Consider the following 21,537-nt stretch of genomic DNA (forward strand, 5'->3'; position numbering starts at 1 on the left):
CGCATCAGATTAGGTATCTCTTTATACATCTACCCCTCCTGTAAATCCACCAACCATCCCAACACATACGTCCCTTACTGCTCATGCGTACCCACAAAGCGCGGTGGGAGATCCAGATCCCAACTCGGCCGTTCCACAAGCACCACCTCGGGCGCGTGGAAACTATCGTCACCGCTAATGGGGACGATGCCGAGTATAGGGCGGTACTTGAATGTGTGCCACCAAGGCTCGTTCCGCTTACTTTGCTCGACTGCTCCGACTTCTCCTCCGCCGTTAATCAGCTCCTCTCCTGTTTCGCCGTTTGCTTGCTCAGCCCCTTCTTGTGTGTTTGCTCTCCGTAAGATGGTGAGGGGTTGGCTGGTATTCTCCACATCGTCGTCGTCTTCGGCATCGGGCTTGCGGCGTATAGCATTGACGTCCATCCACTTCTGTCTTCCAGCTTTGTCTGCGTCGTCGCTCTGGAACTTGCGCATCTTGGTGACGGGTGCTTCCTTCTGAGGAACGGCGTCACCAGCACCGCTGTTGTTCTTGAGAGCGTCGCGTTTCCGCTTCTTGCCTGCGTGGTCGGTATCTGAGATTGTGAAGTCTTTGGTCAGGTCGAACATGAACAGCCATTTCTCGCCGTACAGCCATATCCGTTGTTGGGATTCTGTCACGTCCCAGATGCAGCCCTTTGCGGGGAGGTCGACTTGTTTGTACTCGTGGGGATAGCTGGAGGGTGGGTTTCGTCTTGACCAGTCTGATAGGCGGCCGGACATTACGTCAAAGAGGTAGAGCTGGTGCTCGGCAGAGACCAGAAGAAGTCGGTAGTCCGCGGTAGGCAGCTCGTGCGAGTGGGGATGAGGGTTGTGTCTTGTTGGGTGTACCGCGGGGTTGCCATTAGGCTCTGGTCGGTTGGAGGCGTCGGAGCTGGGCTGGAAGGAGAGCAAGACAGGCGTTGAATCGAGTCGGGGAAGCAAATGACCAGATGGGTTCCGTATCCAATGCTGACCCAAGTAGGTTATTTGTTCCCGTGATTCTTCCTCGTCATCGGAGTCATCATCGTCGTTGGCAGCAGGTGTAGTGTCGTCGATGTCAATCTCTGGTGCAGTTGTGTCCTCATTCCCTTCCACCACCCATGTATCGACGTAACCAGCCAAGTCAACAACAGCGAAGACATTGCCGTCCTTGGAGAAGTCGGCATGTGCAATGGATCGTTCGTAAGCGCCCGAGGGCCCACTGAGAGGACTCTGTGTAGACATGTCGCGCTCAAGTCGGTAGAAGGGCTGTACTTTCTCAAGCGCGCGAGGTGCATCTGCCGGATCGTCTGTTCGCACAATTCGGACCAGCTGGATCTCGTCGGTCGCCATGACCGCCGCGAGCCATTTGCCATTGGATGACAACTTGAGAGTCTTTGCGCCAGAGATAGAAGGCATCTCTAGCCTACGTACACGCACGGCTCCTGCGTGCTGCAATAGGTGGAACAGCTTTACCGTGCTGGCTGTTGCCACGGCGAGAAGTCCACCATCTCTGGAGATAGACACGGATATGATGTTCTCCTCACCCTGCAGAGCAAGGCGTGCAACCACCTTGGGCTTCTCCGTACCATCGTCTTGAGGCTTGACGCGCCATATCCGTACTTCGGTGCTCCACCAGCTGACTAGTAATCTTGCATCCGGGGCGCTCGTTAAGGGGGGCGTAGGAGGCAATGCTGGGAGACCTCGACTAAGCTCCTTGCCAAATGTGCGGATTGGAACGACGATGGGCTGGGTGTCGATACCTGGTATGTATGTTAGTCGTGGGCTGAGCAGAATGAGCGAGTTTTCATACCTCCTGTGACTACCACGCTCAGCTTGTTACCCTCGTAAGTTGTCATAGCTTTGATGTCGTGCTCGTGGTGCCTCTGGTGTGACACCTTTCGCCATTTTCCGCTCTGTCCTTGAGCCTGACCCTTTTTGCTTGTGTAGAAACAGGTGCGGCGATCCATGCCCGCACTGAAGATGCTGGTTCCGTCGCGGGTCACGGCGAGATCGAGCACGTCCGCCTCGTGTCCGGATATCCTCTGCGTTTGACTGTAGTTCTTGCCGCTGTAGATTCGGATATCACCAGTAGAGTCTCCCGAAACGAAGTCGCCATTTGACAGACATTTGACCTTCCATACGAGGATTTCCTTAGGTCCACCATGGGGGCCACTTCCCAGAGAGATGTTCCGAATCACGTTTCCACTCCTTGTGTCGAAGACCCGGATCATACTGTCGGCGAAACCAGCCAGTACTGTATGCTGGTCCTTGTATGTGATGCTCAGGGCACGCGCTTTCTTATTCGTAGCGCGGGAGACGAAGCGCTCGAAGGTGAGATCGTTGTCGTCGGTAGATAGAAGAACAATCGTGCCGTCAGCGCAGCCTGCAACAAGTTTCTGGCACGAGCCGCTCTGCTCGTTCGAAGCGCCCTTGGCCGCGCTCTTCCTTGGCTGTGCAGCAAAACACCAGACCTCGCTGTGGTTACCGTCTGAATGGCGCGCCGGAAGGCCTGTAGTGAGATCCCACTCTGTGACGCTGCTTGAGTACCCGATGCTGAAGAGTCGCAGGCGACCAGGCACCACCTTGCCATGCGCATCGCGCGTATCTGGCTCCTGGGTCCATGCCAGCCCTTCAACACTCCTGTCTTTGCCGCCATAGAAGACCTTCTCTTGGAGCCAGGAGCCTCTTGCAGGGTTCCATATCTCGATGTTTCCGTTTGCGCGTCCAATCGCCAGTCTCAGAGAAGCAGGATCCTGCTGTCCATGTTCGGCTTCCGGGTGCGAGAAGGCGAGCGCGTTGATCGCAGATGGCGGGTAGGGCACGAAGCGAGATCGATGGATATCCATGGTGAATTTTGGGGGCTTGATCAAGCCTTGGGATGTGTGAAGCTGCGCGTACGTCTATGGAGGAGCGCTGGCATTACGATACTACACTCATTGTGACGGAAGAGCTCAGTCGCGAACTTCTCTCGAACTCTTGGCGAGCCGACTTTGACTTTTCGGTGGGTCCAGAGCACGGAGAAACATTCCTCCTCAACGCCGACGACCTCCGCATCAACTCCGCACCTGCCTCACGATGCTTTCAACTCGAACGGCTTCAGTTGGCTCAACGTTTTTCACAGAAAGTGTTTGGTCGTTCACATACGTACTCAGACATGATTGATCACGATTAGATCCCTACAACCCTGCCGAGTCCGACGCCGGGCGCCCTCGTACCACACGCTCCGAGCCGCCCTTGTCCAACGCCAGAACCGAATCCTCCTGCCTGCAAGGATGCATTTCATACAATGAGGCGGTGACTGGAGACACCGGGGGATATATAGGTCTCGCTACCTTGCGTGCGGTTGCGAACCACAAACCAGGCCGGCTGTACCTCCAGGGGCTGCTAGGTCCAGAGGCCACTACCGCTCGGTGACGGAGCATAACACATATTGCTACGAGCCTTCGCCGCTGGTATCACAGAGTGGATGACTACAATGCAGTGATGAATGGACAATACGCGGGAGATAGAATTATGTTGAACACGAACACTTGTCGTAGCACCATGCCGTGAAGGAGCTCATTCTACGTATGGTAACTGCAGTCAGTAAGACCTGCCTTAAGTTACCTACACGGCACGCCTCGCAGACATGTTTTGAGAAACAGACACAGAGCATACGTTGAAGGCAGGCAATATGTGTTGGATGCAACTGCCATAGGTCGAGCTTTTTCGATTACGCGGGGTGAAGGACCTACAACAAGCAAATGTCGGACTTTCAACGTGATGTATTCCAAGTCTATACGGTGCGGTGCAACCTTGCGACAGACCAAAATATTGTAAATTCATCTTCAAGACGCGGGTGTTGCAGGTGGCCTGCTGACGGAACGTTGGTCTAATGTTCCGGTGGTCCAAAACCGCCTCAAGTCTTCTGACAAGTCGTATGTTGGAGATTGCTCCGGCAATATTGCGCGAGTCAAAACTAGCTTTGCCGGGCCATGTGCGGACCAAACTCAATGTCTTCATGCTCACGTCACGAAAAACCGTTTGCAGAAGCGTTGGCACGTTAACGCTCATCGGGAAAATGCATCCCTTCGTACGGGCGGAGGCTGCATTGTTGCGCCGCAACGACGTTGACTTTTCTTTTTGGTTGAGTTATTGGCGAAGCTTTGATACATGGCTTGACTTGTTCAGATCCGTTGCGCAATAATAGTAACATAAGGATCTCCAGGGGCTGACTTGAGATGGCAACTCCGCCTAGACCCAGGTACTGGGCTGAGTCAAGACGACCTTCAGGTCTAGTCTTTCCCAGGGTTTCATGGTCCATGACAATGTGGAAGGCGGCGCGCACGCGGTACGCGTTAAACGTGTGACGCGTGAACGCCCAAGGGGCTTTGCAAGACCTAAGACGCGCTCAGAAGCAAATATCGGGATGATCTCGCGATGAAGCAGAAGTCGAACCTTGGAAATTTCAAGGCGAGAGCTTGGACCGTCCGGCGGGGTATGTCGTTATTGCGGCGGGCCTCATCGTCCGTGGAACGCAAGTCAGTGACGCCGGGCAAAAAGACTGGTTGCAACCGCTGGATCCGTTACTGCTCACGGTGCTTGATGCAGAAGAGCGGATGTTGAGTATTGAAACATGCAGTGTGGTCCCGCAGCCACATCCAGAGACGTTGAAAAGTTTGCTCGTCGCCGTCGTGCAAGCATGCACAGATCTTTTGACAAGTGCATGCGGTGTCCGGGTAACGCCTTTAAGCGATGAAGCTCCAGATTAGCATGCCTCCATGACGAGATGCACGCAGCACCGGGTTACAGTTCTGCGGGCCTCGGCGCAGCGTTGCTGCGGAAAGCGCTTGACATTTTGTCATACCGACAATCTTTCTCCTCACCAGGTCCGCTTCTTGAAAGAAAAGTCGGAGCAAATTTGCTGACAATGAGCTGGATGTGAGGATCGGCCCACTTGAAGGCTGTCCAGCGCCGTGAGAGCGTCCGACCGAGGCAGGTGTGCACGGAGTAGGATCAGAAAATAGCCTGGGTTTGTCGCGTGCGCACAGCTCAGGTACTTTAAGACGCGTTTCTTCGCGACTGTGACATAATGCCTGGACCCGGACGTGCTGAGGTGCATTGGTGGCTGGCGATGGTACAGTTGCGGATGTCGGCTGGCCACTAGCTGCAGCAGCGACGTGAAGCACTATGTTAGAGCAGGCTCCAATGCGGAGTTGCCGGGTTAGGATCTTCCTTTTTTACTCAGATGATGAACGCGAAAGATCACGCTAAGATCCGTCGTCGCGAGATGATGGGCCCAGCCGCCTGTCAATAGCCGAAGCCGAATCACAGCACGCGTGCGAAGGGAGTTGCGAAACGGCCGTGGATTGTGATGCTGCAGTTGGACGGCGAAGCTAGATGTGTTTGGCAGGTGAACCATCAGCGGCATCATCATGTCGATAGACCTCGCCGTTCTCGCGATCCTCACGTCAGTTGTGGAGTTCGGCCGTATATGCTTGCACGACGTGGAGACGGTTGTTACTCTGTGATGCGGCCGCGCAGAGCTGAGGCTCGCTAAGTCTGAGGCGCACCTTCCTTACTCAAGATCGTACATGCATGAACGCGTCTGCGCACATGTTTGCGTCAACGCGCTTTTGCAACATCGAAGCGCTGCAAGAAGTGACTCGTTTGCATGCGGCACGACCGCACCTCGTAATAGGGACCGCACCTGTAATAGGAGGACGAATCCTATAAGCAAACCCCGCCATAATCCCGCTCGTCAGCAAGGGAAGGTCAAGTCCGGGCTATGGCTGATTTCTAGAAACTATGCGGTGGAGGCTTGCCAAACCCACGGACCTGCGCACAGCGAGTTAGGAGAATTGGCAATCTCAGCAGCTAACTTAGGCTCCGACACGCGTTGCTAGCTGATGCTACTAAACACGTGGATCATCGGGCAGAGCACTAGCAACTACTATCGTCGAAACACCAAGGGCATTACGAAACGATGAGTCCAACGGTCAGGCTGGCGGCTTCGGTATGGGGTCTGTGTCGCACAGGATATGTCGTGCCAGGGTCCCCTATCGCGTAATCTGCCATGCAGAATATGGTGAGCAGAGTGCGGTGTCGGCCAAGGCTCACGAGTCTCCAGAATTTACTCCTGAGTTTCTGAGATTTGCCATGTGGAGCCGTGATGCGCATGTCGAGGACGCGACGGAGGCGACCTTGGGCGGTGATGGCGGTGCGACGCGTGACAAGGATGCAGCGTGCCGACAGGCGTCGTCTGCAGCGTTGATGCGCTCCAACAAAGGAGGAGCCATGAGCGTCTCCTAATGGGCTAATTATGACATGACCTCAGCTTCCTATAGCATGCCAGGGGAACCACGACTCTGGCGCAGGCATGTTTGGGATGCAAGCAGCGAGAGCGGCGGCCACAACGCCCTATGCAGGTCTTGGCCGTGTGCAAAGCAAGTTGTTTCCTGTGCGCAGGCGAGGGCGACATTGGACAGCGATCGTAGGCTATCCTGCAACCTTGTATAGCTGCATGAGTGGCCTCACCGGCGCCCTGGCAGGGCTCTAATTCGAGCGGGGCCAGGCGAAGATTACAGCCACGGCGCTGCTCAGAGCGTCGGTGCCGCGTTGAGAAAAGCAAGTGCAGCAGCGAGTATTGGTGCGAGCAGACTCAAGTCCGTCCTACGCTGCAGTCAGGCGCGGTGTGCAGCACGGCGGGCACAGCAGCGGGTGCGCGCGACCGCGACGGGAGCAGCACCGCACCGGGGCTGGGCGTGGTGGTGATGGTTGCGGAAGACACGGGACTAGGACGCGTTCAACGAGCGTGTTCCTGGCCGAAGCTTCCCAGACGCAAAAACGCCATGGTTGATCCACAATGGGGCACGACGGCGGCGGAATACGCATCGGCTGGCTGGGCGCTGTGGGCGTATCAAGTTCCCTGTTCCCATGCTGTGCGAGTTGCCGTGTGTCAGATGCGGTTAGCGGCAACCTCCTAGGGCTTTGCTCGCCCAGTCGTTTTCTCCAAGCTACGTCCGTCTGTATCGTGCTCTCCTCTCACCCTCTCTCCCTCTCCTCATATCTCTCTTTCACCACGGTCGAGCACGGAGAAACTTTGGATCTGATGTGGTGCTGAGTGTTTCGGCTCCTATCTTTCCATAAAACTCCCCATCTCCTGCTCTCGGTCCCCTAAACCCGACCGCCGTCTCTCCTCGAATAGGATCGTGAAGAGTCCAGACTCCCTGTACCTTCCGCCCTCATTCCTCCGCCGACCTCCTCCCTCGTCTCTCGCTGGACGTAGAGATAGCTGAGAACACGAACTCGCTGTACTCTAGTCCTTCGCTCTCTACACAGCTATCCACCCGATACCTGTACCATCAGCCTCGTGTGTGACGATTGAGCCATTATCTCGGTAGGTCACTTATTTCTTGTTCCTTTGATTCCGGGGTTTTCCACCGATGCTGGCTGTGCTCACCCGAAGATTTCCCGGCCCGATGGACTCGACAAAGGAGACCGAACCATCGAAGAACATTGGGATGAGATTAGAAACATTGAGGGCAGGGACTGGAGAGGAAGACCAGGACGACATGCATGGACGGCATTGATTGAGGGTCGGGCGTTTGTGTGGGCGAAGAAGGGTGTCGGACAAAGGGCGTTCAGCCACGAACCCAACCATCGGAACACTGCCTCAGCAACCTCGTAAAGAACCCGTCTCGTCGGAACTGCCACGCTTCACCCCAGTATTGCGCAATCTCGGATCCCGATGTCCTGTGACGTCTGCTCGTTCACTGATGTGGATGAACAATGGATGTGGATATGGAGTGCAGCAGTGGCCGATATAACAGTCGTATGCTCCCTGGCAGCTGGGCTTCGTTATCGTGACAGCTCAGACGTCGCTATACACCATCCTGCCAGATGTCCACAGTTCTTCACCGTCGTTCACCGCCTCGTCCCGTCCTCGCTATGGCCTCAATTCGACTAGCGACCAGGACCCTTACCTAAATGGGTCTGACCCACTACTCAGGGCATAACTTTTCGTTCTGATCAATTGCTAACATGTCCTCTTTATAGATTGTCTACTACTAGCTGTACCTACTTCCTCAGCGCCGAAAAGGACTTGCACTGTTCGTACTCACCATCGGCATCGCCATCTCTCGACCCAAGGCTCACACATCAGCCTAGATCTCAGTCGCCAGTACCCTCGACGATATACCTCTAGCCCGGCGGACTCGTTAGCTCGTGCTCTGCCCTACGACATCCCTTTTTACTAAGGGATATACGAGACCGCGTCAATCAGTCTTCTGGATGAAATCTGCGCCTTCTTCGACCTTTTCCGCTCGTGTTTTTGTACACTCCATTCGCTCACTACACTAATTGTATTAATTCTGCAAAGGTATGGATATCTATTGGCTTCTGGATGGGGTCCCGCTAACGAAATCTGTCCAGCTCTGTACCAACACATTCGACCCTCAGCACTAGAGGATCGCCGACTACAGACCTTCTTTTACATACCAGCTAATCACACTCTTTGTACCGTTGCCTTTCAGGCTGCCACTCTCTAATCCGGCTCATCATTCGAAGCTGTCCACTCACTAAACCCCTTACACCCGACCACGTCTATCCCGGAGACCTGACGATACTACCCGATACATACCGAACACATCAACATGGCGTACCACCAACAACAACAGTCCCGCTACGGCCAATGCGACTCCTACTTTGTAGAGTCACACGACGATGGCATCTATGCCATGCGAGCTGAGGCAAGAGAGCGCCACCGGGCTGTCTCCAAGATGCAACAACGAGCCATCGCCGAAGAGCTATCAAGGATGACAGCTGATGAATACCAAGAAGACATCATGCAACACATGATCCACATGGAAGGACAAACCCTGCCAGACGTCAACTCCATTGACATCCAGACCGAGATCCAGTGGTTCATGCGCCCATACCTCCTCGACTTCTTGGTTGAAGCCCACGCTGCCTTCCAATTGTTGCCCGAGACCCTCTTCCTGGCTGTCAACCTCCTCGACCGCTACTGCTCCCGCCGCGTTGTCTACAAGCGTCACTACCAGCTCGTTGGCTGCGCAGCCCTCCTCATTGCCGCCAAGTACGGTGACAAGAAGGACCGCGTACCCACCGTACGGGAGTTGAAGTCGATGTGCTGCTCTCTCTACGATGACGAGATGTTCACTCAGATGGAATGGCACGTTCTGCAAACCTTGAACTGGATGATTGGCCACACCACCGTCGACGCATTCCTCCAGATCGCCCTCTCGGAAGCCCCATACGATGCCGAGGTTGAGCACATGGCTCTCTACATCGCCGAGATTGCCCTCTTCCACAAGGAGTTCGTCTCCACCCGGCCATCCGTCCTCGCCCGATCCGCCCTTGCCCTCGCGAGATGCGTCCTTTCCCGACCCCAAGCACGCAACACCGACTGGTCTGGTGCTTACGACCCTCAAACAGTCATCGGCCTGTCCAACCACCTGTATCAGCCATCCCCGGTACTTTCCCGCAAGTATGCATCCATGCATCTGTCCACTGTGTCCGCCACCGTCGAGGAATTCCTGCAAAGACAAGCGCAGATCGCGCGCCGCCAGGCTGCCCCTCCTACGCCACCCCCGACCGTCACCATCGAGGAGCCCAAGCCCGTGCCCAATGTTAACGCTTACCCGCAGACGCCCAACAAGAACCCATACAGCTCTGTCATGCAGAACGGATGCCCCACCCCACCGATTACGCCTGAGGGTGAGCACTTTACTTATGGTCACGTTGTCAAGTCACAGCCTCAATCAATGTATCCCACGACACCTACTCCGGAACACCAGTCCACGATGCAACATCAGGGTCAATACTTCCACAACCAATACCTCCATGTTTAAAAAATCACCGCGCCAGGCAGTGGCCATTCTTACCACTGTCGAAAAACTCAACTGCCATGGACTGTCATGATCACATCCATCGCGCTCCGTTGTACCAAAAATACTCGTATGAGCGTCATAGCAGGTCATTTCTTCCAGCATTTACAAGCGTCTTGTTACTGTTATATTGCGATATCAAAGACGTCACTTTTCTGTTTCGAGCATTTCTTTTGTTAGGTCCGACCAAAATTTACCGGTCGTCTGCTGCCATGCGCACGGCATTAGCCTGCGGTGGCTAGTGGAGCCCAGATCAGGTCGAGCACCCTTTCTTCTTGGATATAAAGTCCATCTAATACGGGTTGTTTGATCTGTTCTGCAGCATGTGGGGAGGATAAGCGGCTACAGGCTGAAATTGGAAATACACAAGCCAGCACAACCAGGCTCACTCGCAACTGTTGTTTGCTTACGCGAGCCGAGATACCCTTCCTTTCTCAATCCAAAACTTTTTTCGGACACCTCATTTGTTCACGGTTGTCTACTTTCCTTTTGCATATGCGGTGGAACGGTGAAAAAGTGTTGAAGTGATGTGGGCGTGTTGTTGCAAGCTCATCAGAATGTTACTGGACAGCCGGGCTGGAAGAGCTACGAAGAGCATCAATAGTATAGAAACGGTCGCCCAAAATTGAGGAATTGGTCTTCCATGCTCGCTTTCGCCTGGTATCCCGTTGTTTCTGTGTTTCATCATGCAATATTCTTGGTGATATATGTTGGGCGAGTGGATGCTACACAGTCCACGCCGCAGGGTACACGCATGTTTCACAGCAAGCAATGCCATCTCAATTGCTTAAGATTGCCTTGCTCTGCTCATCGAAGCACGCAGACCCTCCTTTACTCAACTGCAAACGCTGGCGAGTATGCCTCTAGTAAGTATTACACGGCGCCTGTAGGAGCCTATCAGCGCCTCCAGCTACTAACCGCCCCAGATCTCTATTACTACCGCAAACTCGTCTAAAGCAGGCTACAAACTGCTCTCACCCTATACCGACGATGATACTACCTTCGCACACAACACGCTCTGTCCGCGTTATGCCGAGTCTGACCCCACGTCTGCGCCGCCGTCCCCTGCGTCCGTCGAGTCCTTCGAAATATTGGACAGCATACCTTGGCGGAGAGGCTACATATCCCTGGACAACCATGGAAGGCAAAGCGGCAATACACTACGGAGTCGATGGATGAGGAACAAAGTTCGCGCTATGGTGCTACTTTTCCTCCTCACTTTGCTTGTAGCTGGTTGCGCGCTAGGTGGATACATGACAATTAAGCATGGGAAAAGCAAAGCCAGCACAGACGCCGCATGATCATGCATACAGAGAGACGGCACATGGGAAAATCCTCACTCAGACTCGAAAACAGGAAATCGACGATTATCTCCCAGCCTCGCCGTTTCGGCATACGCACTGTCAGGAAATCAGTGGATGTGGCGTTGTCCGGAGTACCCGACAGCAAATCCCGTGCAAGGAAGGCCCCTTGACACAGCCAGCCACGTCTCCGCAGGAAGAGGCAAATAACAGTCTTTGGGCGACAAAGGAAGGTGCGCTGTATGTCAGACGGGTCGTTGAACGACAAGGGATCAACGCGGTACGCTTAGTGTTGAGGCGGATCAGCTCACCGGGACGCGATTTGGTGTGTTGCAGATTGCGATGCGTTGGCGGCATGTAGTGGCTGGGGTAGCCCTACAGGTTGACGGGATAAAGCCCGGCAATGCATTTAGAAACAGAGTCACGCGGCTACGAGCATATAGAGCATAGGTTCGTGTAATCAGTGAACCTGGGTTCAGTCTAAGATACGATGGGGTTTGTTCAATGATGTTGTGTTGTGGTCGTCCTTCTGAGGTTCACTATCGCTGCTCACGTGAAGCCTATCTTATCGCAACGTCGCGATACCGCACGTTAGAAGCCACACCAATAGCACACCATAATCTCACACTTGGGCAAATGTTCCGCGATGATACACAATGACTTTGACTGAGCCTTAAGACGATGTCCAACATCGACAGCAGCGCGCCACTACTTACAAGCGTCGCGACACCGTCCTCACCGTCCTTGCGCAGTCCGTCTCCAATGCCGTTGCCCTCTCGCAGACGTGCAATATGGCCCCTGGTACTTCTTCTCCTCTTGGTCCAGCTATCCTCTGTTCTATACACGTTACCTCTCAATCGAGTGATAGAGTTGCGGTTGTGTCAAGAACATTATCAAAAGCATGATGTATCTGTCATTCAACCTGATGGCTCGATACCGGAGCTGTTGTGTAAAATCAAGGATGTTCAGAGGAAGCTGGCGTGGCTGCAGGGTAGTATGGAGACGATGAGTGTTGGATTTGGTATGTGGTTTATGAGTATGGTATCAAGGGAGAAGCCGTTTGTGCTAATACTGTGTACATCAGACTTCGTTGTGACTATACCGTTCAGCTTTGTCGCGGAGAAGTGGGGTGTCAGGACTGTATTGTGGTGCAATCTTGTCCCACGGATTGTGATGAGTGCATGGGCTATTATTGTTGGTATGTATCGTCCTAAAATGAACTGTTGATCGCAGTGCTTCATCACAATATATTATTTCGTAACAGCGTTATGTTTATTATCTAAACTATGCCAGGACACCTTCCACATCTTCTACCAACCGAATCCATTCTCGCAGGTCCGATCTTCAATATCCTAGGAGGCGAGTGCGTCTTCCAGTCAACGATCTTTACACTTACTTCGGCTTTGACAAGCGAGTATGTTCAGCGGTGAGTAAACATCCGTCTGTATAGCAGAATACGCTAAGTACCTACAGAGCATCATATTTCTCTTACATCAGCTCAACCTCATACATCGTCTCCTTCATGGGCCCAACCCTAGCGGCATTCACCATGAGCAAGAACCTCTGGCTGCCCTTCTGGCTCAACATCGCCCTCCTCCTCTGCGCAATACCAACAATCAGCTTACTTCCCAACACCACGAGCCCTCGACACACCACCAGAAACCCCATGTCCGGACCCGTGGAGGAAATAGAGGAAGCCGGGTCCTTACTCGACAACACAGATACCAGCCCAACCCGCTACAGCACCGCTTTCAACCCTCCACCCACCACCTACCAAACCATCACCCAGACTCTCTATCGACTACGTGATCTAGTGATTGGGAGATATAACTTCCAAGTCCTCTTGGTAACTTTCTTCTTCACCGCGCTAGCAAGTTCCGACACAAAGCTCCTCGTTCAATACATTTCTAAACGCTACAACTGGACCTTCGCACAAGCGGGATACCTCCTCTCGGCCAAAGCACTCGTGAACCTCACGTTGCTGGTGGTAGTTGTCCCCCGGCTTATCCGCACGTCGATGTCGGCGAAAGCTGTGAGGGGCGATGATGTTAGGTTGAATGTGATGGGCGCGAGGATAAGTATTGCAGTGTCGGTGCTGGGTGTGCTTTGTATAGCTGTGGCAGGGAGGTTTTGGATGTTGCTTACTGGTACGTTCTCTCTGGCGTTTCCGTGATTCGTGAATTATGTGGGCTGATATGTCTAGCACTGATTATATACGCCCTGGGTTCTGCTCTGCCGGTGTTCACCATGTCGCTGGTCAAGTCGTCACTTGTCGCGCTGGAACGTTCTGATGCGCAGGACTTCAGTATCGTCATGTTGACCAAGACACTAGGGTCTTTAGTCGGCGCGCCGTTGATGACTGTGCTGTGGGTTAAGGCTATTGAATTGGGAGGTGCGGGACTGGGGTTTCCGTATGTGGTGTCTTGTGTAAGTGAACATCCATCTTTGTTAGGAAGCATACTGACTGCTTCTAGGGGCTGTATATATGTGCATTCACTATATTCACGCGATTGCGCACTTAGATATTCACAAACTACCGTGGATTGTAAAATCATGTACATTGGAAGGAAACATATCTACAAAGATGGTCGTCTAAGTGGTTGTATACTTCGCCCCATTATCCATCCAACTACTCATCTCATACCGACCGGACATGCCCTCGCTCTCTCCACTGCCCCTCCCCGGATCCATGACCCTGTCCCTCAAAGAGTCTCTCACAGACTCATGACTCACAAGCCTACCTTCGCTCCCGGCTGAATCCCTCTCCCTCCTCGCCATAACTCTCGCCCCGGCGCCATCCATATCGTTGCCAAAATCCCTCTCCATGACCATCTCCTCTTTGTCAAGCATCGCTGTTACACCCCTTCCGTTCCCATGGACAATGATACGGGTCTTGTTCAGAGAGTGTTTGACTGGCTGTTTTGCGTTGAAGATGTCGCTGATCTCCTCGAGGGTGCGGCGACGTGTTTCGACGAAGAAGAAGTAGATGACGATGAACTCGAAGATGTCCCAGAAGATGAATAAGAAGTAGTACTACGAGTAAAAGGTTAGCAGGGCTTATGAGCTGACGAGGTGATCAGACATACCTTCCATCCTGCGCCTGAAAACGCAATTCCAGTAACAAAGGTGTTGTAGAAGTTTGCAATGTTCACCCAGAAGTTGTAAAACGCCATCCCTTTGGCCCTAGATTCATATCGTAGACACTCGACCGGATATAGCTGCTGCAACGGCGTGTAACCTGTCGAATAGACAAACCCGAAGATAAAGAAGAACGCGATCACTGCTCTTGCCTGCCCAATCCTCTCGATTTGCGGTGTATGATTTGCATCGTAGATTGGCTTTCCATCTGGTCCCTTTTTGAGATTGGTGGCAACTAGGGCGCAGACAATAGTGAGGATGCCAACGAGTAGGCCGGTGGACACGAGGAGTTGGGGTCGACGGCCCCAGGAGTCGGTGTAGACGGCGCCAAACACCGCGCCGGCGAATGAAACAACGTTCTGCATTCCGTTATAGAGAAGGCGTGTGCGATTGTTGGCTATGCCAGCGCCCTGAAGTATAGTTGGGTAGTACTGCAGAGGCGGAGGTACGAAGTCAGTATATGTCTCACATACACTTCGTACAGTCAAAACTTACGTAGGATACAGGGCCATTCCCTGACCACTGTCCAAAAAAGGCCATGCAGACTACTAACATAGTTCTGTACCGAGCTTCTCGTGAATTGAAGAGTTCTCGGTAATCCCACCATCTCTTATCTGATCCAGTAACGCTGATATCTTCGACCATCTCTTTATACTCCAGCTTGACGATAGGCGAATCGCGGTTACCCTCGCCATGAAAGCGTGCCATGGTATCCAGCGCTTCCTCATGTCGGTCATTTGCGATGAGCCATCTAGGCGTTTCTGGCAGGAACGGCGAGCTCACAAACACAATTCCAGCGAATATCATCTGAAGCCATATTGGAAAACGCCAGGACTGTGATCCGTCGATTTTGCTAGTCCCATACGGAACAAACGTGCCTGGGATCCCGCCGACGTACCAGAATGTATTGAAGATTCCCGTGCAAATGCCGCGGTAGGATGGGTGTGCCATCTCAGACACATAAGCGGGACCAGCGGTCGAAGTAATAGCAACGCCAAAACCGAGGACGAAGCGACCGCCCATGAAGCCTGCTAGGTTGGAGCACGATGCTTGGATGCAGGCGCCGGTTATGATGATTGAGGTACCAATACACATCCCCCATTTTCTTCCTCTAAAGTCTGTTGCAGGACCAGCAACGAAGGATCCGACTAGGTTCCCAATGGTGTAAATGGCATAGACGATTCCGGTAGTAGGAGTTCCCTCGGTCTCATTAAAATTGAAATAAGAACGATACTGAGGGTAACTGTTGATTGCCCCCATGAGCGATCCATCGTATCCGTTGATGCACGAGTTGAGTGTGGCGATGAAAAGGCAGAGATATAGCTATCACACCGTCAACACCATCCTGGAACAACGTTTTTGTCATAATACCTTGAACATGGCCTTTGTCCATGGCCGAACGTTAGCCTTAGCCGTTGCATCGGCAAAAGCAACGTTCTGCACCTGGCGAATTTGCGTCGAGCTGCTGCGCTCCGTATGCGAAGTGTGCACATCCCTCTTGTGGCGGTAATCCATGTCGACCCGGGAAAAACAATACTATTGTCGAAATGAGTTGAACAATGAAGTCTTCCTCAAGCCCAAGGTAACGGACAGCATGGCCCACGCATCAGCATTCGACAGACAGAAACACCGCGGAGCTGCGAGTGCGGACGCAAGGCACAGTAATATATTCCGTCCCCATCCACGCGACCAAGAAATCCAGATTCGCCTCGCCAGTAAGAACAGCGTGGGCTATACATCCCCGTCCTTAAAGCGCAGCCTCGCATGCATGTGGCACAGTGCAGGGGGGTCCCGCATGATGACCGGGTATTTGCAGACCTGCGGATTCGCTTAAGTCTGGGGAGACAGCAATGATTGGAGTCTGGCTTGAAGGGTAAGATGAGATGGCTTGGGGTTGTGGGTGACCATTTCACATGCTGCTCAAGGACATGTAGCTTATGCGACAGCTTTCTGACTGTGTATCAGTTGGGTGTTGGTGGAGGCGCATCCCGCATGTTGGTGGAAAAGCCTTTGTACCGAATGGAAGTATTCCGTTTCAGAGGGTGAGACCTCGCGGAAGCGATGGAAGAATCGAGGAAGCCACCGAGGCCGCCCATTCGTACCATGCCGCAATCCCTTCGCTTCGCGACTGCCTGGCGTTCTGACACAGGGCAGATGCAGGCGTCATTGCACGCCCTTGTGAGACCTGGGCTGAGCTGCAGTATCGGCGGCGAGAGCGACGTTTGGCAGTCTGCGGTACATGTTTGATGCTATTGTTCAAGAATTGTTGCTAATGTTGATGTTTGCGAAAGATGAAGTCTAGAAGACGGCCCTGCCGCCCTCCACCCGCAAACCGAGCTAGCGGACCGAACAATCCGGGGAACGCAGGGGAGGTGCGACCCGCTGTCCAGAACACTTGAGCCGTCTTCAGCTTTTCTTCGCGACAATTGTACCGACAAATGCTTTACGCTCACGAGGACGGCATTTACAGCTAGCAGTGGTCAATCAGCAAGCTACCTTTCATCTGCAGTCTTGTCACTGAACGCCAGCCCCGCTCGCCACTACTCGGCCTCTTAATATACACATATTGAGCTCCACCTCCACTACCGACACAGTATGCCAGCGGTTCCTGAAAGACCAGGGATCTTCGTGTCGTGTGATCCGCCATACTTTCTTCAGGGTTCTGGAAGCCAATACATGTCGCTGTCATTACATCACCACTTGCGCACGCTGGAGTCATTAATATCAAAGATAAACCCTCTGGCTATTATACATGCATCCTAGTCTAAAAGGCGACGGGGAAAGGTGGCTCTACAAGCCTCCCTATAACCTATGATGAATGCAAAAGCTACCTCCTCCACTGCGACGTCCAACCGCCAATAGGCTGATAGTACAGAAATACACTGCTCACGATCAAGTCCGACGACGTCGTTTACTCGTCGTCGTCCGGGTTCGTGTCGGACTCGTAGATAAACTCACCCGGAGTGGAAGCCTCGGCCTCGCCCTCATCCACCATGTTATCACTGACCGGCGCTGCAGCAGTTGTTACTGATATGCCTTCTGGTCCTTGATCTCCTGAAGAGCCCGATGCGCCAGGGGCAGGGGCAGGCACGGCCTTCTTTACCTTGAGCTCTAGGAGCGTCTTCGGTTCTGAAGGCTTCGTGTCTGTGAGAAGAATGACACCGAGTGTTGGCTGGTGATGGATTAGCTTAAGGATCTTCGGCGTGGTGAGCAAATGACTAACCTTCTTCACTGGTACATATCGTTCGCTTGGGAAGCTAATGTACTTCACTTGGGGCGGCAGTACACGCGACATGTTCTCCAGCTCGTAGCCAACCTTCTCCTTCTCAACCTTCTTCTTTGAAGACTCCACATTTTGGGCACCGTCAGCCTTCTCGCCATCTTCCTTCTTAGGGTCCTCGTCTACGTCCATCTTGTCGTCGTCCGCAGGCTTGGGTGTGGTAGGAGTGTGGTCCACATCCATGCTTTCCCTCCGCTTTTGGCGCTCCTTTACCATCCGTCGTCGCTTATCTTGAGCGGTGGTGGATAGGACCGCGGTCTTGATCTTCTCGGGCGCCTCTTCTGCCTTGACCTCTGCGTCTGGCGGGTAATCGAACATGCTTGGCCTAGTGTTGCTGTGGAACTTGAACGACGGGATCTCCAACTCCTGGTCTAGACCAATGACGGCGGTAGACGTGAAGCTCAACGAGAGGAAGTGAGTCAGAGGGAACCAGTACCAGTACTGAGTGAAGACGGCCATACCGACGATGGCCGCCATGTTCAGGTTGCCGGTCGGCGTCTGCAGACCGATTGTGCAATTCCTACCTCCGGCATCAATGATACCCAGGGCAAGAGCAGCACCGAACTTGGCCATAGCATCCTCGTGGCGATCGCTCACCACCTTGGCGAGTTGCTTTCGGATAGATGCTACCTTGGGGTTCATTGCCTCGTTTTGCTGTACCATGATCATGGACAGCGCAATCAAAGCACCTTGTCGGACGAAGTCGGTTGAGTCCTTCATCATTGGCTCCAACAGATCTACGGCCTCTGGGAGACCAGTTCCCGCGCAAGCAATACCCAGAGCCATGGTGGCTCCGTATCGCACATGTGGGTTGTATGACTCTGCGAGAAGCTCGACCATGCGGGGAACACTGCCTGGCTTCCTGAAGAGGATGAAACCCAAGCTCATGACTGCGACTCTTCGTACATCATCGCTTACGTCACTGACGGCAACGTGAAGTAATCTTCGGACGGCCTTGTTGCTGCCTGTGCCACAGTACGCAAGAGCGATGGTCATGATACCTCCGTATCGCAGAGTTGGGTCCGGGTCGTCGAGGAGACCATTGATGAGCTCGTCAGCAGCCTCTTGTCGGCCGTACATGATGAGTGCCATGCCCATGGCTAGACCGCGAACAATCTTCTCGTGCTGTGTGTCGTGCGCGTACTGGATCATATCTTCGAGTGCCTTGATGTTGCCAGTGCCGAGCATGACCAGACCCATGGAGAGACCGACGGCCTCACCGTTGATGGCGGAGTCTGTGTACAGAACGTTCTTGAACGCCTCGAAGATCTCCTCGGAGCCAGTGGCCATACCAGCAACACCAAGACCAAGCGCACCACCATGCTGGATAACCTCTTCAGATGCGTTCTGGAACTGCTTCAGGAGGAGATCGAGAACGTTGGATCCGTGGTTCGCGTAGATCAGACCAAGGGCGTATAGTGATCCACCCTGCTCGTAATGAGAGCCCGATGAGACACTGTCCTTGGGCAGGTAAGGCTCAAGAAGCTTCTGCCCTTGTGTGATGTTGCCGCGGTGGATGACACCCAGAGCAGCGGTCGCGGAGAACTTGGACCAGTTGACTGCCTTTCCCAGCCATTCCAGGTTCTCGCGGAAGAATGTGTCATTGGTAGTGCCAGCATTCATGAAGGCGTTGGCAAAGGTAACACTGGAGTGGAAGATGGAGTTCCTAGCCTCTAAGCTGTCGCGGACCTTGTTGAGCACAGCCTTGTCTGTGCGGTTGTTTCTGTACAGGAACTCGAGGTTCAGTTCGATGCTCTTGGTTCCGCGGAGAATGTAGCGGACATTGTTGTAGACCTTGATCTGATCTTCACTCGCCTGGTCACCCTTTGAGTTGCTAGTGTCCACATCTGCGAGCAGAGAGTCCGACTCGCCTGCATCCGAGGGTTTCTGCGCGTCTTCCTTCTCAGCTTCCGGCAGCTCTTCCATGATCTTTGTGAGGAACTCTTGTGTGCCGTTCTCGTAAAGGTCGAAGGAGATCTGGTATGCGACTGCGCGAGACTTGTCGTCTCCTCGCTCAATCAGCTGCCGGATGAGCTTCGAAGCCAGCGAGTGCTGGTTAAGGTATACGACACACTTGGCGATGGAGAAGTAATCGGGGTTCGGGATTTGGTCATCGTTGAGGAGATCCAGAATCAGGCGGAGGATCTCGTTCCTCAGGCCTCGCTCTTGTACCACGTTCATGCAGATATCGAGAACGTACTCCATCAAGTCCTCGCTCTGTGCGGAGGGCTGCGCGGGCTTCTTGCCCTGCTTCTTTCCGTCCTGGCTTGCGCGGACAATCGACTCGCGCAGAACATCGAGATTCCGCGCCTCGATGGCGATTCCAACGACCTGCTTGTAGTTGCCGCTCTCGTAGCAGCTCTCGAATATCCGCCGTACAGTGCTGTGGAGGTTCTTCTGCACGTTTCGCTGCAATACCATCGGGGTGGGGTGGGCCCCTGGTACACCGGCATTGCCTCCTCCGGGGAGTGTAGGGTCGAATGTCGACGAGTCTTCCCTGGAGAGAAGCGACTTGGAGGGTAACGCGGACTGGGAGAAGGGCGTTATCGGCGAAGCAAGACTGGCTGCAGTGCTGGCACCTCCTGCCGCATTTCCGGAGAAGGATGTGCTCAGTTGAGGAGGGGCCTGGCTCGCCTTGCTGACCGGTGTCGGGGGGTTGTGCATGACGGACAGCGCGATGTACGTGTCTAAGCATTTGGCTGGAAAAAGCAAGTTAGCAAACTGTGCTCGAAGTCTGATGAACCCGCTATTTCAACTCATGACGAAGGTAACATGAGCTGAACGTGAAGCTCGGTTGTCCGCGGTGTCTTACCCAGTATTGTCTCCTCGAACTCGGCTGCCTTGTGGATGTCGAAGAGCTTGCCTGCGCCCAGGGCGAAGACCATGCTCTCATTGTACTCTTGCAGCTGGTAGTACACCTTGGCGGCTACCAGAGCGGCCAGCTCTCGCTCGGGGAAGGAGTCGTCTTCGTAGAGCGCCTCACTATGACGCACCCATGTTAGCAGCTGTTGTGATGGCGATATGGCGATGAGCGCGCGTAATAGCTCAGCTGAGTTCCTTACATTTGACTGACAGATCCCGCGACCTCTGGCCACAGCAGGTCGATCTCCTCGTTCAGCCGCTGGAGGGCGAACGAGCGCAGGGCCGGATCGGGTTCCGAGAGGAAGCCGACAACACCGGCGGCGGACGTAAGGCCAACCATTGTATTGTGTCTTGCGGGAGCAATGTATGGCTTCGTGTAGTGGGACGGCCGTCCGCGTGGGTGGTGAGAGAGGGAGCTGTTGTTGCGGAAGTGGGTAGAAGCGTATGGAGCTGCGCTGTGGCGCCTGCGGCTTGCCTAAGGTCAAAGGATAATCTGAGGCGGTGCTGCGGCGGACTCTATGGTGACGGTCGCAGTGAAAGAGGGACGGGAAGATGGAGGGTGGGTGGTTGATGGGGATGGCGTGGCGCCCTTGTGGTGTTCGGGGAATCGTGTACGTGATGGTCTAAACAGTAGCTCGTGAGTTTCGGAAGCGGCGACCCTGGTCCACTTTGAGCATGACATAATACGCTACCGGCGCATCACTCCTACGATAAGCTCCGGACTTCCACGTCACTTTGAGCATGCACTTGGATGACAGTCTGCATGGTACAAACAGGGATGAAACAGCTCATCTGAATTGACAGGTACTCTGGAGTCTACATCAGCATAAAACAGGGAGTTTGTTAACACCCTAAGGCAATGCAGTCTCCTAGGCTTGTGTCGAGAGTGATACTTTATAAGAGGTAGGTGAAACTGGGTATCTTAATTCTAAAGACTAAACTCCGTATAATGCTGCTGATTCCATCTTCGTTGTGCCTCTGGATATGTAACGCCGCAAAGATCAGATAATAATAATACAAAGCAGCTCATGCAAGGCAGAACCTGAACAGGCCTGGCGCCTACATCAGGA

General features: G+C 53.6%; 4 protein-coding genes across 4 annotated transcripts; 1 reads left to right on the plus strand and 3 right to left on the minus strand.

Moving 5' to 3' along the window:
* Window positions 1-74: 74 nt before the first annotated feature.
* Window positions 75-2,845, minus strand: J4E85_001834 (uncharacterized protein; the record flags this gene model as incomplete). The annotated part of the gene is made up of 2 exons (XM_051466118.1): window positions 75-1,759; window positions 1,810-2,845. 2 exons carry the CDS (start codon window positions 2,843-2,845, stop codon window positions 75-77), a joined length of 2,721 nt encoding a protein of 906 aa, XP_051330675.1.
* Window positions 2,846-8,632: 5,787 nt separating this feature from the next.
* On the plus strand, window positions 8,633-9,850 carry J4E85_001835 (uncharacterized protein; the record flags this gene model as incomplete). The annotated part of the gene is made up of 1 exon (XM_051466119.1): window positions 8,633-9,850. The coding sequence occupies one exon, from the start codon at window positions 8,633-8,635 to the stop codon at window positions 9,848-9,850; it is 1,218 nt and encodes a 405-aa protein (XP_051330676.1).
* A 3,929-nt stretch (window positions 9,851-13,779) lies between these two features.
* Window positions 13,780-15,840, minus strand: J4E85_001836 (uncharacterized protein; the record flags this gene model as incomplete). Its single annotated transcript, XM_051466120.1, has 4 exons — window positions 13,780-14,220; window positions 14,274-14,756; window positions 14,821-15,648; window positions 15,697-15,840. The coding sequence occupies 4 exons, from the start codon at window positions 15,838-15,840 to the stop codon at window positions 13,780-13,782; spliced, it is 1,896 nt and encodes a 631-aa protein (XP_051330677.1).
* Window positions 15,841-17,236: 1,396 nt separating this feature from the next.
* On the minus strand, window positions 17,237-20,807 carry J4E85_001837 (uncharacterized protein; the record flags this gene model as incomplete). Its single annotated transcript, XM_051466121.1, has 4 exons — window positions 17,237-17,497; window positions 17,549-20,304; window positions 20,418-20,587; window positions 20,668-20,807. 4 exons carry the CDS (start codon window positions 20,805-20,807, stop codon window positions 17,237-17,239), a joined length of 3,327 nt encoding a protein of 1,108 aa, XP_051330678.1.
* Between the last annotated feature and the right edge of the window lie 730 nt (window positions 20,808-21,537).

Source organism: Alternaria conjuncta (genome assembly GCF_024043145.1).
Source record: "Alternaria conjuncta strain BMP 0040 chromosome Unknown scaffold_2, whole genome shotgun sequence".
In the NCBI taxonomy this organism is placed as follows: Eukaryota; Fungi; Ascomycota; class Dothideomycetes; order Pleosporales; family Pleosporaceae; genus Alternaria; species Alternaria conjuncta.